Source organism: Lissotriton vulgaris, chromosome 5 (genome assembly GCF_964263255.1).
Source record: "Lissotriton vulgaris chromosome 5, aLisVul1.2, whole genome shotgun sequence".
Taxonomy (NCBI): domain Eukaryota; kingdom Metazoa; phylum Chordata; class Amphibia; order Caudata; family Salamandridae; genus Lissotriton; species Lissotriton vulgaris.
The window spans coordinates 52,526,699-52,548,363 of record NC_141693.1 but is presented as its reverse complement, the minus strand read 5'-3'; the positions used below and the strand labels follow the sequence as shown (position 1 = coordinate 52,548,363).

General features: G+C 45.3%; 1 protein-coding gene across 1 annotated transcript in view; it reads right to left on the bottom strand.

The window, feature by feature from the left end:
* The window catches only part of LOC147710125 (E3 ubiquitin-protein ligase TRIM39-like), a 120,221-nt gene that overhangs the window by 84,225 nt on the left and 14,331 nt on the right, over positions 1-21,665 (bottom strand). The window contains exons 2-3 of the mRNA XM_086920823.1: positions 13,642-13,737; positions 7,931-8,161 (exon numbers count right to left, since the gene is read on the bottom strand). Coding sequence (XP_086776949.1) covers positions 7,931-8,161; positions 13,642-13,737 — 327 coding nt within the window. The remainder of the gene's footprint in view (positions 1-7,930; positions 8,162-13,641; positions 13,738-21,665) is intronic.

The window sequence follows — 21,665 nt, the reverse complement described above, 5'->3', positions numbered from 1 at the left end:
ACAGCAAGCTTATCCGCCTTGTAATAATCAGCGCGATTATCAGCAACCTCAGCAATATCAGAGAAACTCGCAAAGGTTCGAGTATTCTCAACAGCGTTTCCTTGTAGGTCCTAATCAGTGTGTGTATTGCAAGGAAGAGGGCCATTTCAAGAGTAGTTGTCCGGTGCTGTTACAGCGCACAAATGGTGTTTCTGGTGTGAGAGGACGTGGTGGTCAACAAGCGTCTAGAGGTAGAGGTCGTGGTCTGAATATGCGTTCCTTGCCTCCACAGAATTCTATGAATAGCTTTGATAAACAGAACGGTGCGTCTGGTAGGACGGCACAGTACTACGCGGACGATTACTATGCCGAAGGTGAGACTATGGATGGTAATGATTGCCAGGACAGCCATAGACAAAGAGAGGGAGTTGTTTCAGTTCCAGTAGATCAGAGTGGACCTTATGTTGAAGTGATGGCATCAGGTGTGTCGGAGCCTTTTCTGTTGGATACTGGTGCTGCGAAGAGTTATATCATCGCTCTAAACTCCTTTGGCTGGCTTAACTAATGTTTCAGTAGGTTTTTCTGGCGCCCCGGTTTCGAATCCAATTTCTAATCCTTTGTCTATTTCTGTTGGACCTTGTGAATTTGAAGCACCCCTCATTTTGACGACAGGTTGTGGTGAGAATTTGTTGGGATTGGATTTGTTAAAGAGATTATATGCGACGTTATACTGTTCTCCTTCAGGAGTACAGCTTACAGTGGGTAAGAGAGTGGTCTCTCCTATGTACTTGTCTAAAGACCGACTTCCAGCTGAATTGTTGTCTATCCCTGATTCTCTTTGGGCTACTGGTCCGAACTATGCGGGTCTTTTGGAGAATCCGCTGTATGTTGTGACGTTGAAAGCGAATGCTAGACTACCTCGTATTCCACAATATAGGATTTCCAGTGATGGCGAGCAAGCACTTTTAGCGATCATTTATGATTTAATTGAGAAAGATGTGATTGAGGAAACTAGGGGAAATGTGTGCAATAGACGGTTTTGCCCGTGCTGAAACAAACGGATTCTTCACAACCCCCTGTATATAGGTTTGTGATCGATCTTCATGAAGTGAATAGGATTGTAGTTCCGCAATTTCCTGTTGTACCTGATATCACCGCTTTACTGACTTTGATCCCGGCTACAGCCACGTGGTTTTCGGTGATTAACTTGAAGAATGCTTTCTTCAGCATCCCGATTGCCGTGGAAAGTAGAGATATCTTTGGCTTCTCTTTAGGAGGACGAAGTTTCCGCTTTAAGCGCGCTCCTCAAGGCTATTGTTAGAGTCCATCAATCTATAGCCAAGCTTTGAAGACACAACTTGATTTGTTGGTGTTACCTGATGGTGCTGCTTTGATACAGTACGTCTACGATCTGTTAGTTGCTGCTGACAATGAAGAGATTTGTAAAGAGGCTACTTTGTCGTTGTTACGTCATCTATCTGATTTCCATCATAAGGTTTCTCTTTCGAAATTGCAATATTGTCGACAAGAAGTTACCTACTTAGGTCACCTCTTATTGAAGGAGGGAAGGAAACTGACCCCAGAAAGAATTCAAGCCATTGTGAAAATGAGTGTGCCTACGACTCAGAGAGAAGTACGTGCTTTTCTAGGTATCACATCGTATTGTAGACAGTGGATCCCTAATTTTTTGCTGCTGGCGAAACCTTTGATAGCTCTTACTGTTAAGGATACTCCAAATCCTATTCCTTGGACTGACGAATGTCAGAAGAGCTTTTCAGAATTACGCGATGCGTTGTGTTCGGCTCCTGTGTTGGGTACCCCGACTACAGCAAGCCTTTCACATTGTATGTCCACGAGAGAGAGGGATGCGCATTGTCAGTTTTGACTCAGCAGTTTGGCGATAAGCAGCGTCCATGTGCTTATTTTTCGTCGACTTTGGATCCTGTAGCTAGAGCATTGCCGAGTTGTTTAAGAGCTACAGCGGCAGCGGCTATCTCGATTCGACAGTCTGCTGGTTTGGTAATGGACAATACATTGATTGTGATGGTTCCACATGCAGTGGATACCTTGTTGAATCGTACCAAGACACAGCACTTAACTAGTGCTCGGTTGTCGGGTTACGAATTGACCTTGTTAGCGAGTCATGTGCACATTAAAAGATGCAACACGTTGAATCCAGCCACGTTGTTGCCGATTTCAGTTGAGACAGATAATGTTGAAGAACAACATGACTGTTTCCTTAGAACTGAGGAAGAAACGAAAGGGAGGATAGACCTTAAGGATACTCCTCTTCCAGAGTGTGATGGTACTTTGTGGGTTGATGGTTCGTGTTTTAAGCTTCCGAATGGCGATACGACTGCGGCATATGCTGTTACGACTTTGCATACGATACTTGAAGCTGCACGTATCCCACACAATTCGGCGCAAGCAGCAGAGTTGATTGCATTAACGAGAGCGTGTGTGTTGGCGAAAGGTAAACGAGTGAATGTGTACACTGACAGTCAGTATGCGTTTGGTGTGGCTCATAGTTTTGGACGTTTGTGGCATGAACGTGGGTTCCTGACTTCGCATGGGACTAGGATCCAGCATGGTCAGTTGGTGAACGAACTTCTTGAATCACTTATTTTGCCATTGCAAGTAGCGATTGTGAAATGCAGTGCGCATAAGAAAGTCACGGATGATGTTGGTCGCGGAAATGCGTTTGCGGATGAAGTTGCGAAAGAAACTGCGAGAAATGTGATGAGCCGAATGTATGTTGCAGGTCCGGCGAGATGGGTTCCAGATAGAAGTATGTGTGAAGATACGATTGAGAGTGTGAAATCCATCCAAGCTGAAGCTACAGAGAAAGAGTTGAATGAATAGAGAGAGGGTAAGGGTAGACTGGATTCGAATGGATGTTGGATTGATTTGTCAGAGCATCAAAGATGGTTGTTACCCGATGCGTATGTGCTTCCAGTGGTTACCATGGCTCATGGAATGGCACATATCAGCGTGAAAGGGATTTGCAAGTTGTTGGCTCCGGTTTGGCAGAACGCAGGAATTCCTAAGTGTGCAGAGAATCTGGTTAAGATTAGAACTGTATGGTGTGTTTGATGTACAATCCTGGTAAGGGAACTCCAACTCCAGCAGGTCATTTTGCTCCTCCAACGTATCCGTTTGAGGCTTTGCAGCTAGATTTCATCCACATGGAGAGGTGCAACAACCTGAAGTATGTTTGCTCTTCTTCTAGATGGGTGGAATCTTACCCTTTGAAGGACAATACTGCCTTGTCCACAGCGAAAGAGTTTTTCCCTAGATTTGGATTGCCAAGAATGATCTGGAGTGATAATGGGAGTCAATTTGTGGGTCAAGTGATGAAGAGAGTATGTGAGGGATTAGGAATCCGGCAGAAGTTTCACGCTGCAAATCACCCCCAATCAGATGGGTTAGTCGAGTGCTATAATGGCACTCTCAAATTAAAGTTTGCCAAAATCCAAGCGAGCTCTGGTTTACAATGGCCAGATGCCTTGCCTTTAGCCCTTTTGTCCACTAGAATGACTGTGCATTCGCGAATGGGTTTGAGTCCGTATGAGGTTGTGTTTGGCCGCCCGGCAAACATTTGGGGTGTGCCAAGACCGACAAAATTTAGCGAGATCGAATACCCTGTGTTACTTGATTACTTGCACGAACTGACGGCTAAACTACGTGTCTTACATCAACAGGTTCTCAATAGTCTGCCACAGGCTTCCGAAGATCCAGGCCACGCCATTGAACTCAGTGCCTGGGTTTTTGCTAAGAACTTTCAGCGGAGCAAGAACGAGCAGCCCCGCTGGACAGGACCATACCTGGTTCTACTATCTACACGTTCTGCAGTTCGAGTGCAAGGCAAGAAAAACTGGATCCACGGCGTACACTGCAAACGGGCCCCGTTGCTTTTACCGTACGACCGATGGGTCCAGGAAGGACTTCCAGACTCTGAGACTGAAACTGTGCCACGATTTTTGCCATTCAGCGATGCCCGTCTGATTGGAACACATTCTGAGAAAGAAAGTGAAGATCTTTTGCAAGAAGCTGTGCCTCCTTCGAATCGATTGAACACTACTGAGCCTGAACTCCTATTCAAAGAACAGACATTCTCTGGGAAAGATCGTTATAATTTGCGACCAAGAGTCGTGGGACTAATAAATTAAGTTTTTATGATTTTTCTGTTTGCAGGTTAACTCTCCTCCGAGGATCTGCTTATTTTTGTTTTTCGAACCGCCATCCGGGTTCAGCTGTAGGGTCGCGGTTGCCGACGTCTTTGGAGTGCAAGCCTGAGACACTAGGTCGAAGGTTCTGGTTGGCCTAAGGGAGTTGTCCTGGGTTGACAGAAGCATTCCTTAGCATAGAACACCCTTCCACCGCGAGCAGCATATTTAGTGAGGATGGATTACTTCGAGTTGGAGAGACCTGTAGAGACAATGAGTTTTAAAAGCAAGATACACAAATTGATCATCCTGAAAAGATTTTTTATATTGTGCTTATTTATGCTACTGAGTTTAATGATATTTTTAATTGGTTATGTGACATTCTCTTTCGACGTGACGTTTGCACCCACTGTACAACCTATACCTGCTTTTACTGTTTCTTCACATTCTTTTCACCCTCTGCCCGAACATGAAACTGTTAGGAAAATGGAATTTGCTAATAATTCTTTTGTTCAGCTTCTGCACCAACACCAGCTAGTAGTGAACACAACTAATTGTTGGGTGTGTGGTCTTATGCCCCATACTGCAGATAAGGGTATTCCGTACTTGGTCCTACCATTTAATTACAATGGTTCTTTGTGGGCGTTTCAGACAATGTTCATGTATGCCATTGAACCCTATTCCCCACGTTCTGCGAAAGGTAACTCGAGCAACAAAGCATTGGTAGTGGGAATCACAAATATGAGTAGAGACATTGACTCGTATAGAACTATTCCCAGAGAGGAGTTACAGGCATACGCCAGATGGAACTTGACTGGATATGGAGTTAGCTTGAGCATTAGTCAGCGAGCAAAGAGATCCCCTCCGATTTGGATAGTGCCCCATCAGGGTCATTATTGTCTGCAAGGTAATGGCAAGAATCCGAGAGCTCAGTTAGGGAAGAGCATCTGTACTGAGACGTACGTTTTCAAGTCCCGAAATTCTCCGTTGTTTTTAGCAGCTAAGGGTACCTATTTCATCTGCTACGACAAAGCGTACACATGGTTGCCCCCTTATTTCTCGGGCTCATGTTTTGTTTCTTTCCTGTTGCCCCCTACTTTTACAGCTGCGGCAGACTACCATAAGATGAGAGTTGCTAGAGGTATCTTCAGTGAGGAAGATACCGCAGGGCAAGAGTTGGGAGACTTCTTCAAGGGTTTTCTGCCGTTCTGGGGACCTATGGCAAACAGCAGGAACATTCGCCAGTTGACGAGAGTGGTTGAGTCCACCATAGTCGAAACTGCCGGTGCCCTTAGTAATTTGACTGCTGAGCTCCAGTCGGATAGACTTATGACACTTCAGAACAGAGTTGCTCTTGATGTCATACTTGCAGATAGAGGTGGGGTTTGTAAACTGATTCAATCGAGCTGCTGTGTTTTCATTCCAGACAACGCTCCGACAGTCTTCCAGGCCATTTCCAAGCTACATAAGATCTCCGATTCTATACATATAGAAAAGGGAGATTGGTCTTTGATGGGATGGTTTTGGGGATTGTTATCTATGTGGGGATGGAAGATTCTGATGGTCATTGGGGTGGTCTTAGCTATCCTTTTCCTGTTCTGTCTTTGCGTACAGTGTGCTCCTGCTATATGTGGCCTTTGTGCTACTTCGTGTGCGAGGAGACCTGTCCAGAGAGAGATGCTAAGTACTAGGATGATGCTACAGCAACATCTTGATGACCTGATGAATATAGACCTGGATTCAGATTGACGTGAGTTTAGGTTATTGCCTATGTAAGGGCAAAAGGAGGGTCTGTGGTTCCGTGGATTTTGAACCTGCTCAATAAAGGTTGTCGGATATAGACGATTTTGGTATCAGCGAACCGCAAATGATGAGTGCGGTGTGTATGAGTGTTTTCGTTATAATCGATCAATGAGAACACTACGTATTCAGGGATTTCGTTTGAACCCTCCGGTTCCATTTTGTATGTGGCAGCCATTTTGTGTGGTTGCCCTCACATAGGCCGATGACTATGGCCGAACGAGTCTTTGGGACACGTACACCTTAGCTGACTCTTGTGTGACCTGGCCGAACTGACTCCCTTGCCCGAGGCTGACCTCGCTGAGCCAGTTCCTTGTTAAGCAGCTGGTCAGAAAAAGAGCAGGACATTGGTGGTTTTATGGTACATACACACACCCTTCTATCTTGCTTCTCATCTGCTTCTGTTCCTTCCTTTATGGCTTAATCACTGATTTGGGTTGAGGTCTTTATAATGGGTTTGTCCGGCCTGATCGAACAGGAAAACTGGAATTTGCTTGATCATCTTTTGGGGCTGGACAACGGAAAGTGGGACTGTCGTTATGCGATATGTTTGAAATGTCACTTGCTCATTGGTCAGTTTAATGCTAGCCTGGAATGTAGCCTAAGGCTTGATTTTTGGCATAAAGGACGATGCTCCGCTCCTAGAATTTGTGCAGTCTCTGGCGAACCACCCGTGTTGTCCTTCGTAGATCTCTGTTCCTGGTTGCAACCAATAAACTTGGTCTTTGACGTCATCTAGAAGTGTCCTGTGTCTCTGTTTGCCAAGGCAGGGGAACTCGAAGACATCGGGCGTTATCCCTGGCACCGCTGGGTTCTAAGTAAATCCGGTTCTTCAGGCTTCCTTGCGCCATGGTAAAAAAGTGCCTGCCTTGGCGCACAGCAGCCCATTGTGCGCCGGCGCAGGAGAAAAGGACAGGAATGTGCTGTACCTGATAGATAGGCCACATTCCTGCCCTTTTCTTTTACCGTAGGGCAGCGCAACAGGAAGGCGTGCGGCGCTGCCGTACGGTAAAACCTTATAAATGGGGCCCCCTGTTCTTACAGTGATCATGTTATTGTGCTTCAGTTGCCGCCCCGAGGACCTAATCTGTTGTTGTCAGTTTTTGTTATTATAACTGTAAATTTATATTTTTGGCTTCACCCTGATGGAGTGTTAACGACTTTGTTTATTCCGTTTACTATAATATTGGAACAAAACGTTTCCATGTACACTAATTCCACTTCTATATTGCTCACTGATACATTGGCATACCACAGACGCCCCGCGCGCTCTATAAATGCATTACTTACTCATTTACTGTTCCCAGAGTGAACTTAAGTGCTGATATATTTATTGATAATATATATAGTGTGATCTGCTGTTATGATAGAACAAAATGGCAATAAATGAATATTCCCCAAAAAAAAATCATTACCTTTTCTAAATGACGAATTACATAGCTCACTGTTCATCCTAACATGAAGTTAAAATATGTAGTGTCCATTAGGAAAAAAGTAAACGCTGTAGAAGAGAAAGAAATGTTTTCACTCTTCTGAGGAAGATGGTTTCTTTCAAATTCTCACAGATTTTGCTTCTTACTATGCTGCACATTTTTATCCTGCTTTTTTTACATTCTGCTCCCCTGTCTCCATATGTTAATTACTGTCACTGGGATTGGTTGGTGTGCTGCACCGCACATAATAAGAAAAAATGCATAAATATAAAACAACTCATCTGCATATTGAGATGGGTTACTGACATGTATGTGACACTATAAGAACTTAATGTAAAGTCAACTGTTTGTATATTATATTGAGCTCTCAGCATAAAAGGGACAGTATAGTACTGTCTTTATGTATGCTGTGTGCCTGTCGGAGTGCATGGCGTCACTGTCTATTGACCCTGACAGGAGATCATGTGTGTTCCTCCAACACATGTAACACTGCAAATAAAATATAGATAATTCACTTTCTTCTTTTGTTGTATTTACCAAACGGTATCTCACCTTCAGGAGTTCCCACGCCGGCGCCTCACACTTCTTTCCTATCTCCGTCATCAGGGCAGTGAGAGAGGTGATTTGATTGGACAGTTTGGTGATATTTGCATTTTCTACCATGGTGATTTTCTTCTCCATCTCCTCCAGTTTTCCATGCAGTGTTTGCTTATTTTCTTTCAGGAGCTGCTGCAGTTTTTCAAACTCAGATTCAATTTTTTGCTTCTCAATTTTTAACGTGTCCTGTCAGGAGCAAAGAAAAGATGGTTAGATATAAAAAAGCTTCCAACAAGCCGTCCTGAGAGTGGGAGTCCAGAGGGAGGTGGAGAGCATGATACTTTCTTCAGATCACTAGCGCGACTTTCCGAATTTCTGACCTGCAGCCTCTCAGTACCTTACTACTCGAAGTCATTGATCCTACAACCATTGTACCATCATTTGATGCTGTTCTTTTTACCGCATAGTGTGCCCCCCTTAGTATCCCGCTATATACCTGTTTATTGTATTACTCTCCTTGACTCATTTTTCTTGTAATTATGCGATTATCCCTGTTTTTTTTATTCTCACGTTATGTCGATATTGCATTTATGTCCTTCCTCCCATCCATTGTAAAGCACGCTGATATCCTTTGGGATCTTGTTCGCGCTATTTAAAACGTTTTAAATTCAATAACTTCACTTCTACTGTCTGACGTCCTTCTCACACTCCTGCCCCCCCCCCTTCCCTCCGACACCTCACAAACTGTAGACAGGTCTGAATTTCTGAAGATGCAGAGACACTCGATCCATGGAGCGAGTGCAAGGAAGAGAATCCACCGCAGGCAGAGACCCTCGATCCATGGAGCGAGTGTAAGGAAGAGAATCCACCGCAGGCAGAGACCCTCGATCCATGGAGCGAGTGCAAGGAAGAGAACCCACCGCAGGCAGAGACACTTGATCCATGGAGCGAGTGCAAGGAAGAGAACCCACCGCAGGCAGAGAAGCTCTATCCATGGAGCGAGTGCAAGAAGAGAACCCACCGCAGGCAGAGACGCTCGATCCATGGAGCGAGTGCAAGGAAGAGAACCCACCGCAGGCAGAGACGCTCGATCCATGGAGCGAGTGCAAGGAAGAGAACCCACCGCAGGCAGAGACAGTCAAAGTCCCAGAGACGGGCTGAGTGGAGAGACTGACTGAAGTCAAGCGTGAGTCACACGAGAGAATGTAAAAGAAGGGGGGCCAGGAAGTTTCAGCACTTGGGGTGGAAGGCACGAGATGTGGGGTGTGCGGGCTGCCCCTGTGCTGCGAGGACATGGCTATTTCCACCCAGGAGACGCTCAGGGGGTATCCTACTATCGATCCATTGAGAGTGATGTGGAATTACTAAAGTAGTAATGTCATACTTAAAATTATACCAGGATTATGAGTTTTGTGCTATGAAAACGAGAAATCAAGAATTACCAGATAAATCAGTGTTACAGCTCCAGTTCCTTCAGGTAATTCCCAAACAAATTCCTAGAGAGGATGGGCGAGGAGGTTGGTGTGACATCTTGTCCTATCTGAGGATAGGAGGCTGTGAGTTATCAGATAAGGTATGTCACACCCTAGCATAGAATAACAGGGTGTGAGCCATCAGGTGAAGTATATCACACCCCGGCATGGAATAGAAGGGTTTCAGCTGATGAGAGAGGTTTGTCTCTCAAGCGTCACCATGGAGAGCTGGACGGAGGAATACTGTGGAGTCAGGCATTTCTCCACTTCTGGTGGGGGCCTGTGCGCCTGTATGTGTCACTAGTATACAGGTAAAGGGTTGTGCTTCTGTATGTGTTGCTAGTATACAGGTGGAGTGCTGTGCTCCTGTGCAGTGTTGCTAGTATACAGGTAGAGGGTGGTGCTCCCATATGTGTCACTAGTATACAGGTGGAGGGCTGTGCTCCTGTGCAGTGTCACTAGTATACAGGTAGAGGGTTGTGCTTCTGTATGTGTTGCTAGTATACAGGTAGAGGGTGGTGCTCCCATATGTGTCACTAGTATACAGGTAAAGGGTTGTGCTTCTGTATGTGTTGCTAGTATACAGGTGGAGTGCTGTGTTCCTGTGCAGTGTTGCTAGTATACAGGTAAAGGGTTGTGCTTCTGTATGTGTTGCTAGTATACAGGTGGAGTGCTGTGCTACTGTGCAGTGTCGCTTGTATACAGGTAGAGGGGCATGCTCCTGTGTGTGTCACTAGTATACAGGTGGAGGGTTGCGCTCCTGTGCTGAGTCACTACGATACATGTGGGAAGTTGTGCTCCTGTATGTATCACTATTGTACAGGGAAATGGCTGTGCTCCTGTGCTGTGTCACTAGTATACATGTAGAGGTTTGTGCTGCTGTGATGTGTAACCAGTACTGGCAGTGCTTTGTTCTTGTATTGTGTCACAAATCCTGGCAGAGTGTTGCACGTATTAGCTCTCTCCCTGGTACAGGGTTGTGTCCTCGTGTTGTGTCACAAGTCCTAATAAGGAAAGTGTTCCTTTGTTGTGTTAAACTCTAACAGTATAGCTCCCTGAAACATAGGTGGGACTGAGGTTTATTTCCATTTAATTATTTTGTAATGTTTATGTTCAACACATGGCAGAATCCTGTATGTGAACACATTTGAAACTGGGAATTTAGTGAAATGCTCTGGGGAAGTCTGCGGCTGTTTCATCGATGAGGACAAGTGAGGAATGCCTCTTGTGCTCAGAAGTGTCCAAAAGTAAACATGCAGAGAGCTGACCACTAGTTCCAATATTTTAGTGTTAAAGACATTTGTAGAGGAATATGGATCAGTCTTGGCTGATTTGCATTATTTTAGAAATATTTAAAGGCGGACAGCAGATAAATCTAATATGCAGCTTATTTTGTATTATCATTAGTATATCTGTTGCATATATGATTGGAATAGAACTTTGATTAAAGTGAGAAACATATAGTTCATCATCACCATCACTATTTACCATTTTTTGATTTTTACATACTGCAGGGACTTGTAAATCACCCAAGTTAAAAGATGCTACTCTGTGAGATCAGGGCTGATCAACGTGGCTCTTGAGGAGACTCATAGGTTTATCAAATATATGCTTCCCTGAGTGGAATGATTTACTGGCAACACCTTTCATATTCAATTCTGAATTCATACTCTTCCTCCATGTTGTCAACACAATGTGTTTCTACCCTCTGTGGTCCAATGCAGTCTTCGTCAGGACAGGGTTCCTAGTTTGGGGACCAGTTGACAACGTGAATCATCTACTCTCTGCGTCCCACAGCACAATTAGGTAAGAAATGTCCAGAGACAGGGTACCTGCTAGAAGGTATTAAGTGAACAGTACAGTATGGTACATTAGGAGAGGACTTGCCTCCAGAATGGTAACCTGGCATGTACCCCTGCACGGAGTGCCTGACTGCCTGTGAAACTGGTACCCTGACTTTTTGTGAGGCCCGTAATCCCCCTAATATAATGGGTGCAAAGAGGCCTAGGCCTATCCTTGGTAATTTACGTTTCAGAACCTGTTCGCTGATGTGAAGAGGCGTGCCAAGCGTGTCCCCATAACCCACAGGACACTACTTCCCAAGTCCTGACTAAAGTGGTGGTGGCAGCGTACTATCAAGATGTCAGTTTCTCATTGTAAACAGCTTTGCCAGGAGACATGGGGCTGCATATACCATCTACATGGCTAGGTCATAGGTAAACATGTCCACACCCAAGCAAGAAATTCAACACAATGGCAGAGTCAGTCCAATGGATGAATAGATAACTCAAGAGCCATGGGGGTGGGATGGAAAACCCCTCTGCGTGGTGAGACACGTGTACCCCGTCCCCCAGTGCCCAATTGTGTTGTTGTCTGGATCCCCAAGGCTGATTGTTTGTCACAGGCAAAAACGGATCATATGTGTGCGCCATGACACAGGCCTGTCTCATGGAGTGCAGGGTCTTGTTGAACTGGGGGACCGCTGAAAGTGCTGCCCTCACAGTGGTGGAAGGCTACCGCCTTCACCAGGAGTTAAGCAGCACAAGTGTTGTGGTGACACCATACCGTGTAGTGATCAGTAGTGGCGAACAGTTACTTTTTACCCTGTGCCACTGGAATGAGGCCTACAGGCTCAATCACCATTTTAAAAGTTCTGCTGCTGTGTGCTACTAGAGCCCTGACCTCAAGGGGTTTGTAATATTGCTTTTGAATGTTGTTTACCTTTGTTTGTGTAGAGTTAGAATTAGAATACTTCTTTTTATGTAAAAACATTTGATTTATTGTTCGCACTGCTCCACGTTGAGTTATGAGTCATGTTCACTGATCTGAGCTTCCCCCGAAGGAGCCTTGACTGCTTGAGCTACACTACCCACATGAGATTCAGGCCCAGAAGGAGGTGCTTGACCCAGGTGAACAGGATCCATAGGAGGGCGGACCCTGGGACATCGCGAGAAAAAGACCTCAGACACCTGGATTGGGTCCAGTATCCAGGTGGCCCTCTGAACAGTGTTCTGATACATGCATACACAAACTTACAGAGGCACACACTCTTACATATGCACAAATGCATGATCACACTTGCACATGGATGCATAGATGCATGCATATACTCACAGATGCATATCTCTGTCTGCTCCGTGCATACATAACCTCACAGAGGCACACACTCATACATAAGGACACATTAGTGTGCTCATTCACAGACGCATAGATGCATGCACATACTCACAGATGCATATCTCCACTCCATGCACACATAACCTCACACAGGCACACACTCATACAGATACACACATAGATGCATAGATGCTTGTACAAACTCAGAGATTAATATTCATAACCAGTGCTTACACAACCTACAAATACCCACTTTCGCATGGACACACCCACGCATACAGGTACTCTCAGTGCACACACTCATATAGAAGCATACATGTACTTACATACTCACAAACACTACCAGACCTTTCAATATGCCAACCTATAGACAGGCATTCACATATGCAAGTACAAACTCACAGAAAATAAATCCAGACGAAAGCATACACAACCCCCTAACACACACACACAAATGTGCACATGAATTTGCATACTATGTGGCTCAACATCCATACATGCACACGCACACACACAAACACACACACACAAACACTTATCTATGTCCACAGAAACAGAGATGCGCAGACATGACCGCACTCCCGAAGATAATTTCAGAGACGTCCACATATGAACACATCCTAAGACACGCACACATAAGCATGAACGTGCTCAGACAAACTAGTGCATGCTCACAGCTAGATAATGCCACAATTGTACATACACACACTATTACACACCAATTAAATACCTTCAGGTCAGCAGAGTAATTAGTGTTTTTATTTTAGAAATTATACAATACAAGGAAGCTAAGTTCAATTCAGGCGCACACCTATTATTATGTTGAAACGTAATACATGGACATTTTTGTCCAACCTTCATTCAGCCCCCAAATAGCCTTTAAAATTCGAGAACAGCTCTATTGTAAAAAATGTCTCTGAGGACACTACACTTTGTTTATTTGAGGACACACCTTGGGCAAATTTGTGCCCCTATATCCATGGCAGTGACTCCGGTCAGTGAATTTACCTGGTGGTGTTGATAACCCATTCCTTTGGGTGACTCATCGGTTTTTGTATGTTTGGAACCTTATCAGGTCCACACATAGACTAAAGTGCAGACATGACCAGACCCACAGGGTTCACTGCTGGCACTCACCCTCATGGTTTTACATTGTTCCTCGTCCTTGACTTTAGACTCCAGTCTATATTCCTCCTCTTTCTTCAGGAGACGCAGCTGCTCTTGAAGTTTTACCTGCAGAGATGAGAGTGCAAGAAATATGTAAAGATCAGTAGGGTGTGGTCTCACTTACAGAAATGAATCACTAAAGGGACAACTGCACAAGCCCTGGGCCCGATTCACAAAGGTAAACGTAGACCAAAAGTCTAAGTTTAGACCTAAAGTCCAACTTTACATCGGTTTGCCCAAGTGACATCGCCGCTGCCCAGGATTTCATGCCCGTTTTTTCTCGAACAGGTATTCCCGCCTGGGATTTTCCAACTCACGGTTCTTCCCAACAGCAGAAGCACCGCCCACTTGTGTCCCTACATAATGTAGGCCACAGCGCGATCTCGCAGTGGATGTGCACAGTGCGCGTGGCAAAGGCAAGCGCGTCTGCACCTGGACTGCTCCCAGTGCCAGGAACCCTGGCCCCACGACCCTCAAAGATTGTCGCTCAGCCATACACACAACATCTACATGACGCCCATCGTGGACAGCCTGAGAGCCCATGGCATCAAGATAGTATCCTACACTGACAACATACAGCTCAACCTCTCCCTTAGCACCTCTACCAGCAGCGCCGAAGCAAACTTCACCAACTGCTGAAGCAATGTCGCTGCTTGGATGAAAAACAACTGCCTCCAGCTCAACACAGACAAAATGTTGGTCCTTATCTTTGGGAACAACCACTCCCCCTGGGAGTGTCTCTTGGTGGCCCCCACCCACCCTTACGAACCATGGTCAGAACCTCAGGATCATACTGGACACCAACCTCTCCATGGGCAGACAGATCAACACCATCGCCTCATCATGTTTCTTCATCCTGCGACTGCTACGCAGGATTTTCAAGTGGATACCACTTAACAGAAGATGAACAGTCACCCAGCTACTTATCACAAGCAGACTTGACTATGGAAACACACTCTACCTCTGAAACCCAGCCCATGTTCTAGGCCGACTCCAAACCACCCAGAAAGTATCCGCCAGACTCATTCTGAACATCTCTCTGCACCTCAACAATCTCTACTGGCACCCAGTCCATGAAAGATGTAAGTACAAGCTACTCACCCAAACCCATAAAGCCCACAACAGTATTGATCCAACTTACCTCAACCACCGCCTCAACTTCTACCAACCCGCCAGACACCTTTGATCTACGTCCCAGGCTAGAGCACACCTCCCTCTCATCAAGAAGGCCTGAAGCGAAGGACACGCCTTCTCATACCTCACAGCCAAGACATGGAACAGCCTCCTGCAACACCTCAGAACCTCCCCCTCCCTCATGGACTTCAGAAGGAACCTCATGCCGTGACTCTTCTTGACGACACAGGCATGATCTCTCATCTACCCGTAGGCCTGCCCTACTCGGTGTCTGGATACCCTCACGGGTGATGAGCCGCGCTCTAAAAATCCACATAACAAAACAATACGATATTGTGTGTATAGGCGCATATCATACCGATTGTAAGTACTAGTCATACATATCAGGAATGTAAGTACCGGCCACACATATCCAGATTGTAGTACCAGTCCCAAGTATCATAGACAAGGAGACAGACACTGGTGTCTCTTCTTTAGGCCTGTTTGGTCCTAGGGCCAGAATCCCTGGTAAATTAGCTTAATCATTGGCACTTATTGCTAACTGATAAAGACATTGTGCAGAACTTGACGCCTAAATGCTTGGCAACATTTAGACGTGGCAGCACTTTAAAGAAGTGTACTAGACGAGAGGGGGCCCCCAAACCAAGGGGACAGAGCACCGTATTAACAGTAAAAGCAATTCTCCCCTTCACGAATGCAAATAGGAAAACCCCCTGTTTATCTTCAGACAATCTCTCCACAGTCTTTGCTTTTACCAAAAAGATCTCCATCCATAAATCCGTACCAAGTCAATGTCAAGTTTGCAGAGTTTTAATTTCTCCAAAAAGTCCACACAGGAGTTCACCTTTTTTTTAGGTCTAAGATACCTTTCACTGCATAACAGCCCTGAAGAAGTCAAGGGTTATGCCCTATTGAAGAAACACGTGTTGGCTGGACTTCGGGTATCTTTTGAATAAAACTCTACAAGAAACATTACTTACCTCGATCTTTCCGCCAACAATACTTTTAACTTTCATTTTACTTGTATGCATGTGCACAGGAACTGGTTTCAGCACATTTCCGACCCTTGGGTCTCACAACTGAGGGTTTAGGGGTTTTCCGTCACCTGTAGCACCGCTAATACTGCTTCATCTGTTTTTGTTAACTTCACGTTAATTGGCGAGCGCCAAGGTATTTTCCTGTGTTAAATTATCCCCCATTTTGTTAGCATTATGACCAAGGTCTTCACATATGTGATACACATGTGTTTATTATTCAGTCCGTAGTATCCCTTCTGTGGCAGTGTTACCTGAAGTTTTAAAACAGGTGCAGAATGAGCGTGGGGCAGCACCTGTCCTAGAATTAAGGATGAAACTGATGGGCAATTTTGCCGCAGTATCTGCCATAATGTTGAGTAACATTAATGAGGAAACAGCAGCGTTAGCTATACGCCCAAGGGAATTGACTCCTGCAGAGCAGGAGCGCGAATTGCCTAAAATTAGCGAAGAAACTTATGCTACGCTGAGAAGAGATAATTTGGGAGCCAGACCAGGAAAGCCACAGGCTAGGAGTAATTCTAAAAAAGATAATTCTAAGCAAAAAACCCAACTCTTTTACAAAAAATAAGTGGGACAATAAGAAAAACCAAGAAAAAACAGTCACAACGTGGGTTTCCACTGCCAAAAAACGTTACAATTTAAGTAACCATAATCATGTTAAACCGCCTGATAGATATCAGGATACTGACACATGTTCCTCTCATTCCTTTCAGGATACACCCGAAAGACGTTCTGACGAGGACGGTCAAAGTGGAGGTCAGAAGAGCCCCTGAAACAAATGAAGGACCCACAATGCTCATCTAAATACATAAAAATGAAGAGAAAACTAAAATATCAAAACCTCAGTTTAAAAAGTAGATGGTAGCCAGTCTAAAGGTCAGGCATGTCTCGGATTTTGAGGACTCTGCTTCTGAACAGGAAGTGGGCATTGAAAATGATGACAGTGTGGTAGAAGTCACATTAGTTTACCAGAATCTGATGGATTGCCTGGTGGGAATAGCGCTGAGTGAGTATATCATGGTGAAAACACCTGATACCAGCGTCAGCGTTCCACACCGTTTATACAAAGTCCGGCTATGGTTGGAAGGGGATGTACTCAGATTTAGAAATTCCTCTTTTGCGAGGAACGCACTCAGAGTTATGACATTTTACTGCCCGAAAAAGATTGGCACCTGACTTCGTATTGGATTGGCCACCTGACTTTGCATTGGATTGCCCAAAGGGGGAAACCATAATTTTACCAGCTTTCTCCAACCTGCCCAAATCCTACCCCAAACTCATACATTCTGACTAACGTTCTAAATTTAAACCCCACAAATGTTGAATTCTTCTTGTATACCACCGGCTCAAAACAACCCCAGGTTCAAGCCTGGCTTTTCAACTTTCAGGTGTACCCCCAACACACACCTCTCATTCAAGCCACATGCTGGAAAGAAGTAAGCTTGGCTCCAAATCTCTCTCTTGAAGAAAATGAAGTTCTTTTGGTTGGAACAAGAACAAGTTCTCTCCGCAGTGGAAGTAGTGAAGACATGTTCAATAGTATCCCCAATACTACACTAGCACCCCTGAAAGGTAGCATAAACAAAACAACATCAGAACAACAGTACAAGTCCTCTTCCATGAGGGTGAAGGCAAAGCCCTGCTCAACTCTTTCCCCAATAACACCCTGGCACTATTAAAGGAAGCATACACGAAGCGGCACCTCTCATCAAGGTCTTGAAGGAATTTGATCATATCATCTCCGCATCAAAAGACCTACACTGGCTCCCCCGTCCAGCCCAGATCATCTTCAAGATCATTTATATCACTCATTAGGCGCTCGATTACCAGACCCCGGCTTACCTGGCAAACAAACTAAGTCTAGTGGACAACATCAGTCACCTCACTGGAGACAAAATAACGTAAGATGGAAAAAAAGTAAAAAGGTAAGCCTCCTCTGTTCACGCTATCTGGATCTGATACAGCATCAATAGCGATATGACATCAGCTCCAAGTCTCCTACAAAATAGAAAAATGCTGAAGACACATGTCTTGAAGGAACTCAACCCCTGACCCGACGGCCCACCATTGACCTTCTCCAACAATTGCATCTTCCTAGCGACCCACCTGGTTTACTGCTCTATACTGGCAAAATATATCAAGAATGTACGTACCAATAACAAAAACTCGGGTTCTAATTCTAGCCACACATATCCATATTGCTCTTGAATGTTGCATATATACCTCCCTAACTAATTAAATATATACCCTCAGTCTTTTGGTATTTGTGAGGTACCCTCAGGGTGTCTCTATTCCAGTTCCCTTTAAATGACATCTGGGCCGTGGCCCACAGTGAACCATCTTTGAGGCTTCACTATAGAACAATGCTTTCTACTACTAAACCTTAAGCAGAAGCAGGTGCAGACAGTGAGAGAACAGAAGCTAGCACCATACATGGGATACAACAAAGAACTGACAACTAGACACCAGACTCATACAGGGTCTGCAACTGAGAACAGACGACCAGAGACCAGCCTCAACAGGGTCTGCAACAGCGAACAGACGACCAGAGACCAGCCTCATACAGGGTCTGCAACAGAGAATCAGAGACCAGCCTCATACAGGGTCTGCAACAGAGAACAAACAACCAGAGACCAGCCTCATACAGGGTCTGCAACAGAGAACGCACAACCAGAGACCAGCCTCATACAGGGTCTGAAACAGAGAACAGACGACCAAAGTCCAGCCTCATACAGGGTCTGCAACGGATCACTGAAACAATATCGATGACACAAATATAGAGTAAAAAATATTGAATGCAAAAATATCGAATTCCTATCTCCAAACAGGTAAGTACAAAAATATTGAATCAAAAATATCGTTGTAAAAAATATAGTTAGTCAAAATATTGATTTTTGAAATGCTTTAAAGTAATTGAAAATTAATGAAATAATAAATATAATTAACTTAAACATACTTAAAATACCTTACAATTAATAAATAAGTAATGTAAGTTAAAAAAAAAACATTCGAATTGATTTGTTAATACACATATATATATATATATATATATATATATATATATACTAGCAGCCCGCCCCAGCGTTGCCTGGGGCAGAAAGGGGCTGGGGGCAGTACACCCGTTCCCGCCCGCCCCCCTCCCGCACCGACTCCCTCCCGCCCCGACTCACTCGCGCCCCCTCCGCCCAGACTCACTCGCGACCCTCTCCCGCCCAGACTCAGTCGCACCCCCCTCCCGCCCAGACTCACTCGCACCCCCCACCCGCCCAGACTCACTCGCGCCCCCTCTCGCTCAGACTCACTCGCGCCCCCCTTCCACCCAGACATTTTCATTTACTGCTGCCTCCTTACCTGTGCCGCCTCCTCACTCACTGCACAGCCGCTCGTAACTGCACCGCCCTCCTCCTTGTCGTCATCACGCACGTCGCGTCGTGCCCAGCGCTAGGTCCTGGCCGGCGCTACTTTCAGGGGACTACTTTGTTTACAAACGTAATTTTTTTAATTTACTTTTTTTATTTTTTTTATATAGCCTATATATCAGTGACTGAGATTAATTCACGCATTCCATCCATCACCTTGTTTTTGATACCCTAAGTGGGATGAGTATGTCCAGAAGTGGGTCCCGTTCTCACTGTGCCACTGGAACAAAGCTATACATGGCTTATGAGCCCTGGTAAGATTGAAAACAGTCCTTATTTGCTGGTGTTCTGAGTCAAAGTGGACCATGGCATGGCAGTTCAGGCTGGACTATTTCCATTGGAGCAAGGTGAAGACTGATTGGCACATGGTTCGGTCGAAACTGAGCTTGCCTGGTTTGCGAAAAAATAATGGATTGAGATGTAGCCTTGCGCAATTTAGAGTGGCTGAGTATAATTCAAGCATTCCATCCATCACCTTGTTTTTGATGGGCTCAAATGGTTTGCTGCGCCGTTCTCAACCAATCACAGCCATCTTGTTTGCTAAAAGGCTCAGCTGTACCTGTGTCAACCATTTACAGCATGCTGATGGGCTCTAAAGCTCTGCTGCACCAGTCTCAACCAATGACAGAATGCTGATGGGCTCTAAGTAGTTTATACGCCACTCCCAACCAATCACAGCACACTGCTGGGCTCTAAAGGTCTCCCCACTTGTCCCAGCCGTTTACAGCCTGCCGATGGGTTTTAACCTGCCCATTGTCAAGTCCATAGTAAAACACCTAATCAGGCATGTAAATTGCAGAAAGGGATCCCCCTTCTACTGAATATCTGCAGAAATGATATTCACACTAAGAGAAGATGAGAGGAACAAAAATCTTTTTCCACAAGCGATAATCTTGAAAGGGGCCATTTCCAGCCACATTAACTGCCAGTTCTCAAAATGTGTCATGAAAACCACACATCTTTCATAGGGAGGGTAAGTCTCCAACAGACGAGTGACAAGTGGTGTGCACCAGACCCAGGCGAATGAGGCGATGTTACTTTTCACAGTGTGTCACTGTCTCGCTTCCCTTTACTAATACCGGCAGGCAGCACAGCCACGCACTTTATGCGGATTCTTTTATCATCTTGACGTTCCGTGGCATTGTGCCGTGCAACATTCTAATAGATGAGCACTTCTGTCCCCAGTTTTCCTCCAGAAGCACTCTCTATGCCTTAACCTCTCACATTTTCCCATAGATCCGATGCACTGTGACCCAAACTTCAACACACGTCTTTATTTAATACGTGCTTCGAAGTAATTCATTCCAATATATATTATTCATTCTCCCGAGTTACTGAAGCAGCAATTTCTAATGTATATTAGCAACGCTGTACTTTTATAATCCACTAGTAGCCCGCCCCAGCGTTGCCTGGGGCAGAAAGGGGCTGGGGGCAGTACACCCGCTCCCGCCCGACCCCCTCCCGCACCGACTCCCTCCCGCCCCGACTCACTCGCGCCCCCTCCTGCCCAGACTCACTCGCGCCCCCCTCCCGCCCAGACTCAGTCGCACCCCCCTCCCGCCCAGACTCACTCACACCCCCCACCCGCCCAGACTCACTCGCACCCCCCACCCGCCCAGACTCACTCGCACCCCCCACCCGCCCAGACTCACTCGCGCCCCCCTCGCTCAGACTCACTCGCGCCCCTCTCCCGCCCAGACATTTTCATTTACTGCTGCCTCCTTACCTGTGCCGCCTCCTCACTCACTGCACAGCCGCTCGTAACTGCACCGCCCTCCTCCTTGTCGTCTTCACGCACGTCACGTAGTGCCCAGCGCTAGGTCCCGGCCGGCGCTACTTTTAGGGGACTACTTTGTTTACAAACGTAATTTTTTTTATTTACTTTTTTTTCCATTATTTATATCGCCTATGTCCATCTACACACCCTGACATTTTCATAGATGTATCGGGTGTGTAGATTGGCGCTGTGGTTCCCGAGTTTACCTGGCCAAAAGGTGCAAGTTCTCTCTTTATAATAGTAGTATAGATATATATATATATATATATATATATATATATATATATATATATATATATATATATATATATGAACATAATATCATTAAAAAATATACAAAAATTTTACCGTAGGATAGCGGAAAGGGTAACATTTACTATTACCACTCCAGTGAGTGCAACAGTAGAGAAAGCGTTGGATAGCGGGAGGGTAAAAATTACTATTCCCACTCCAGTGAGTGCAACAGTAGGGAAAGTGTTGGATAGCGGAGGGGTAAACATGACTATATCCACTACAGAGAGTGCAACAGTAGGGAAAGCGTTGGATAACGTAGGGGTAAAAATTACTATTCCCACTCCAGATAGTTCAACAGTAGGGAAAGCGTTGGATAGCGGAGGGGTAAACATG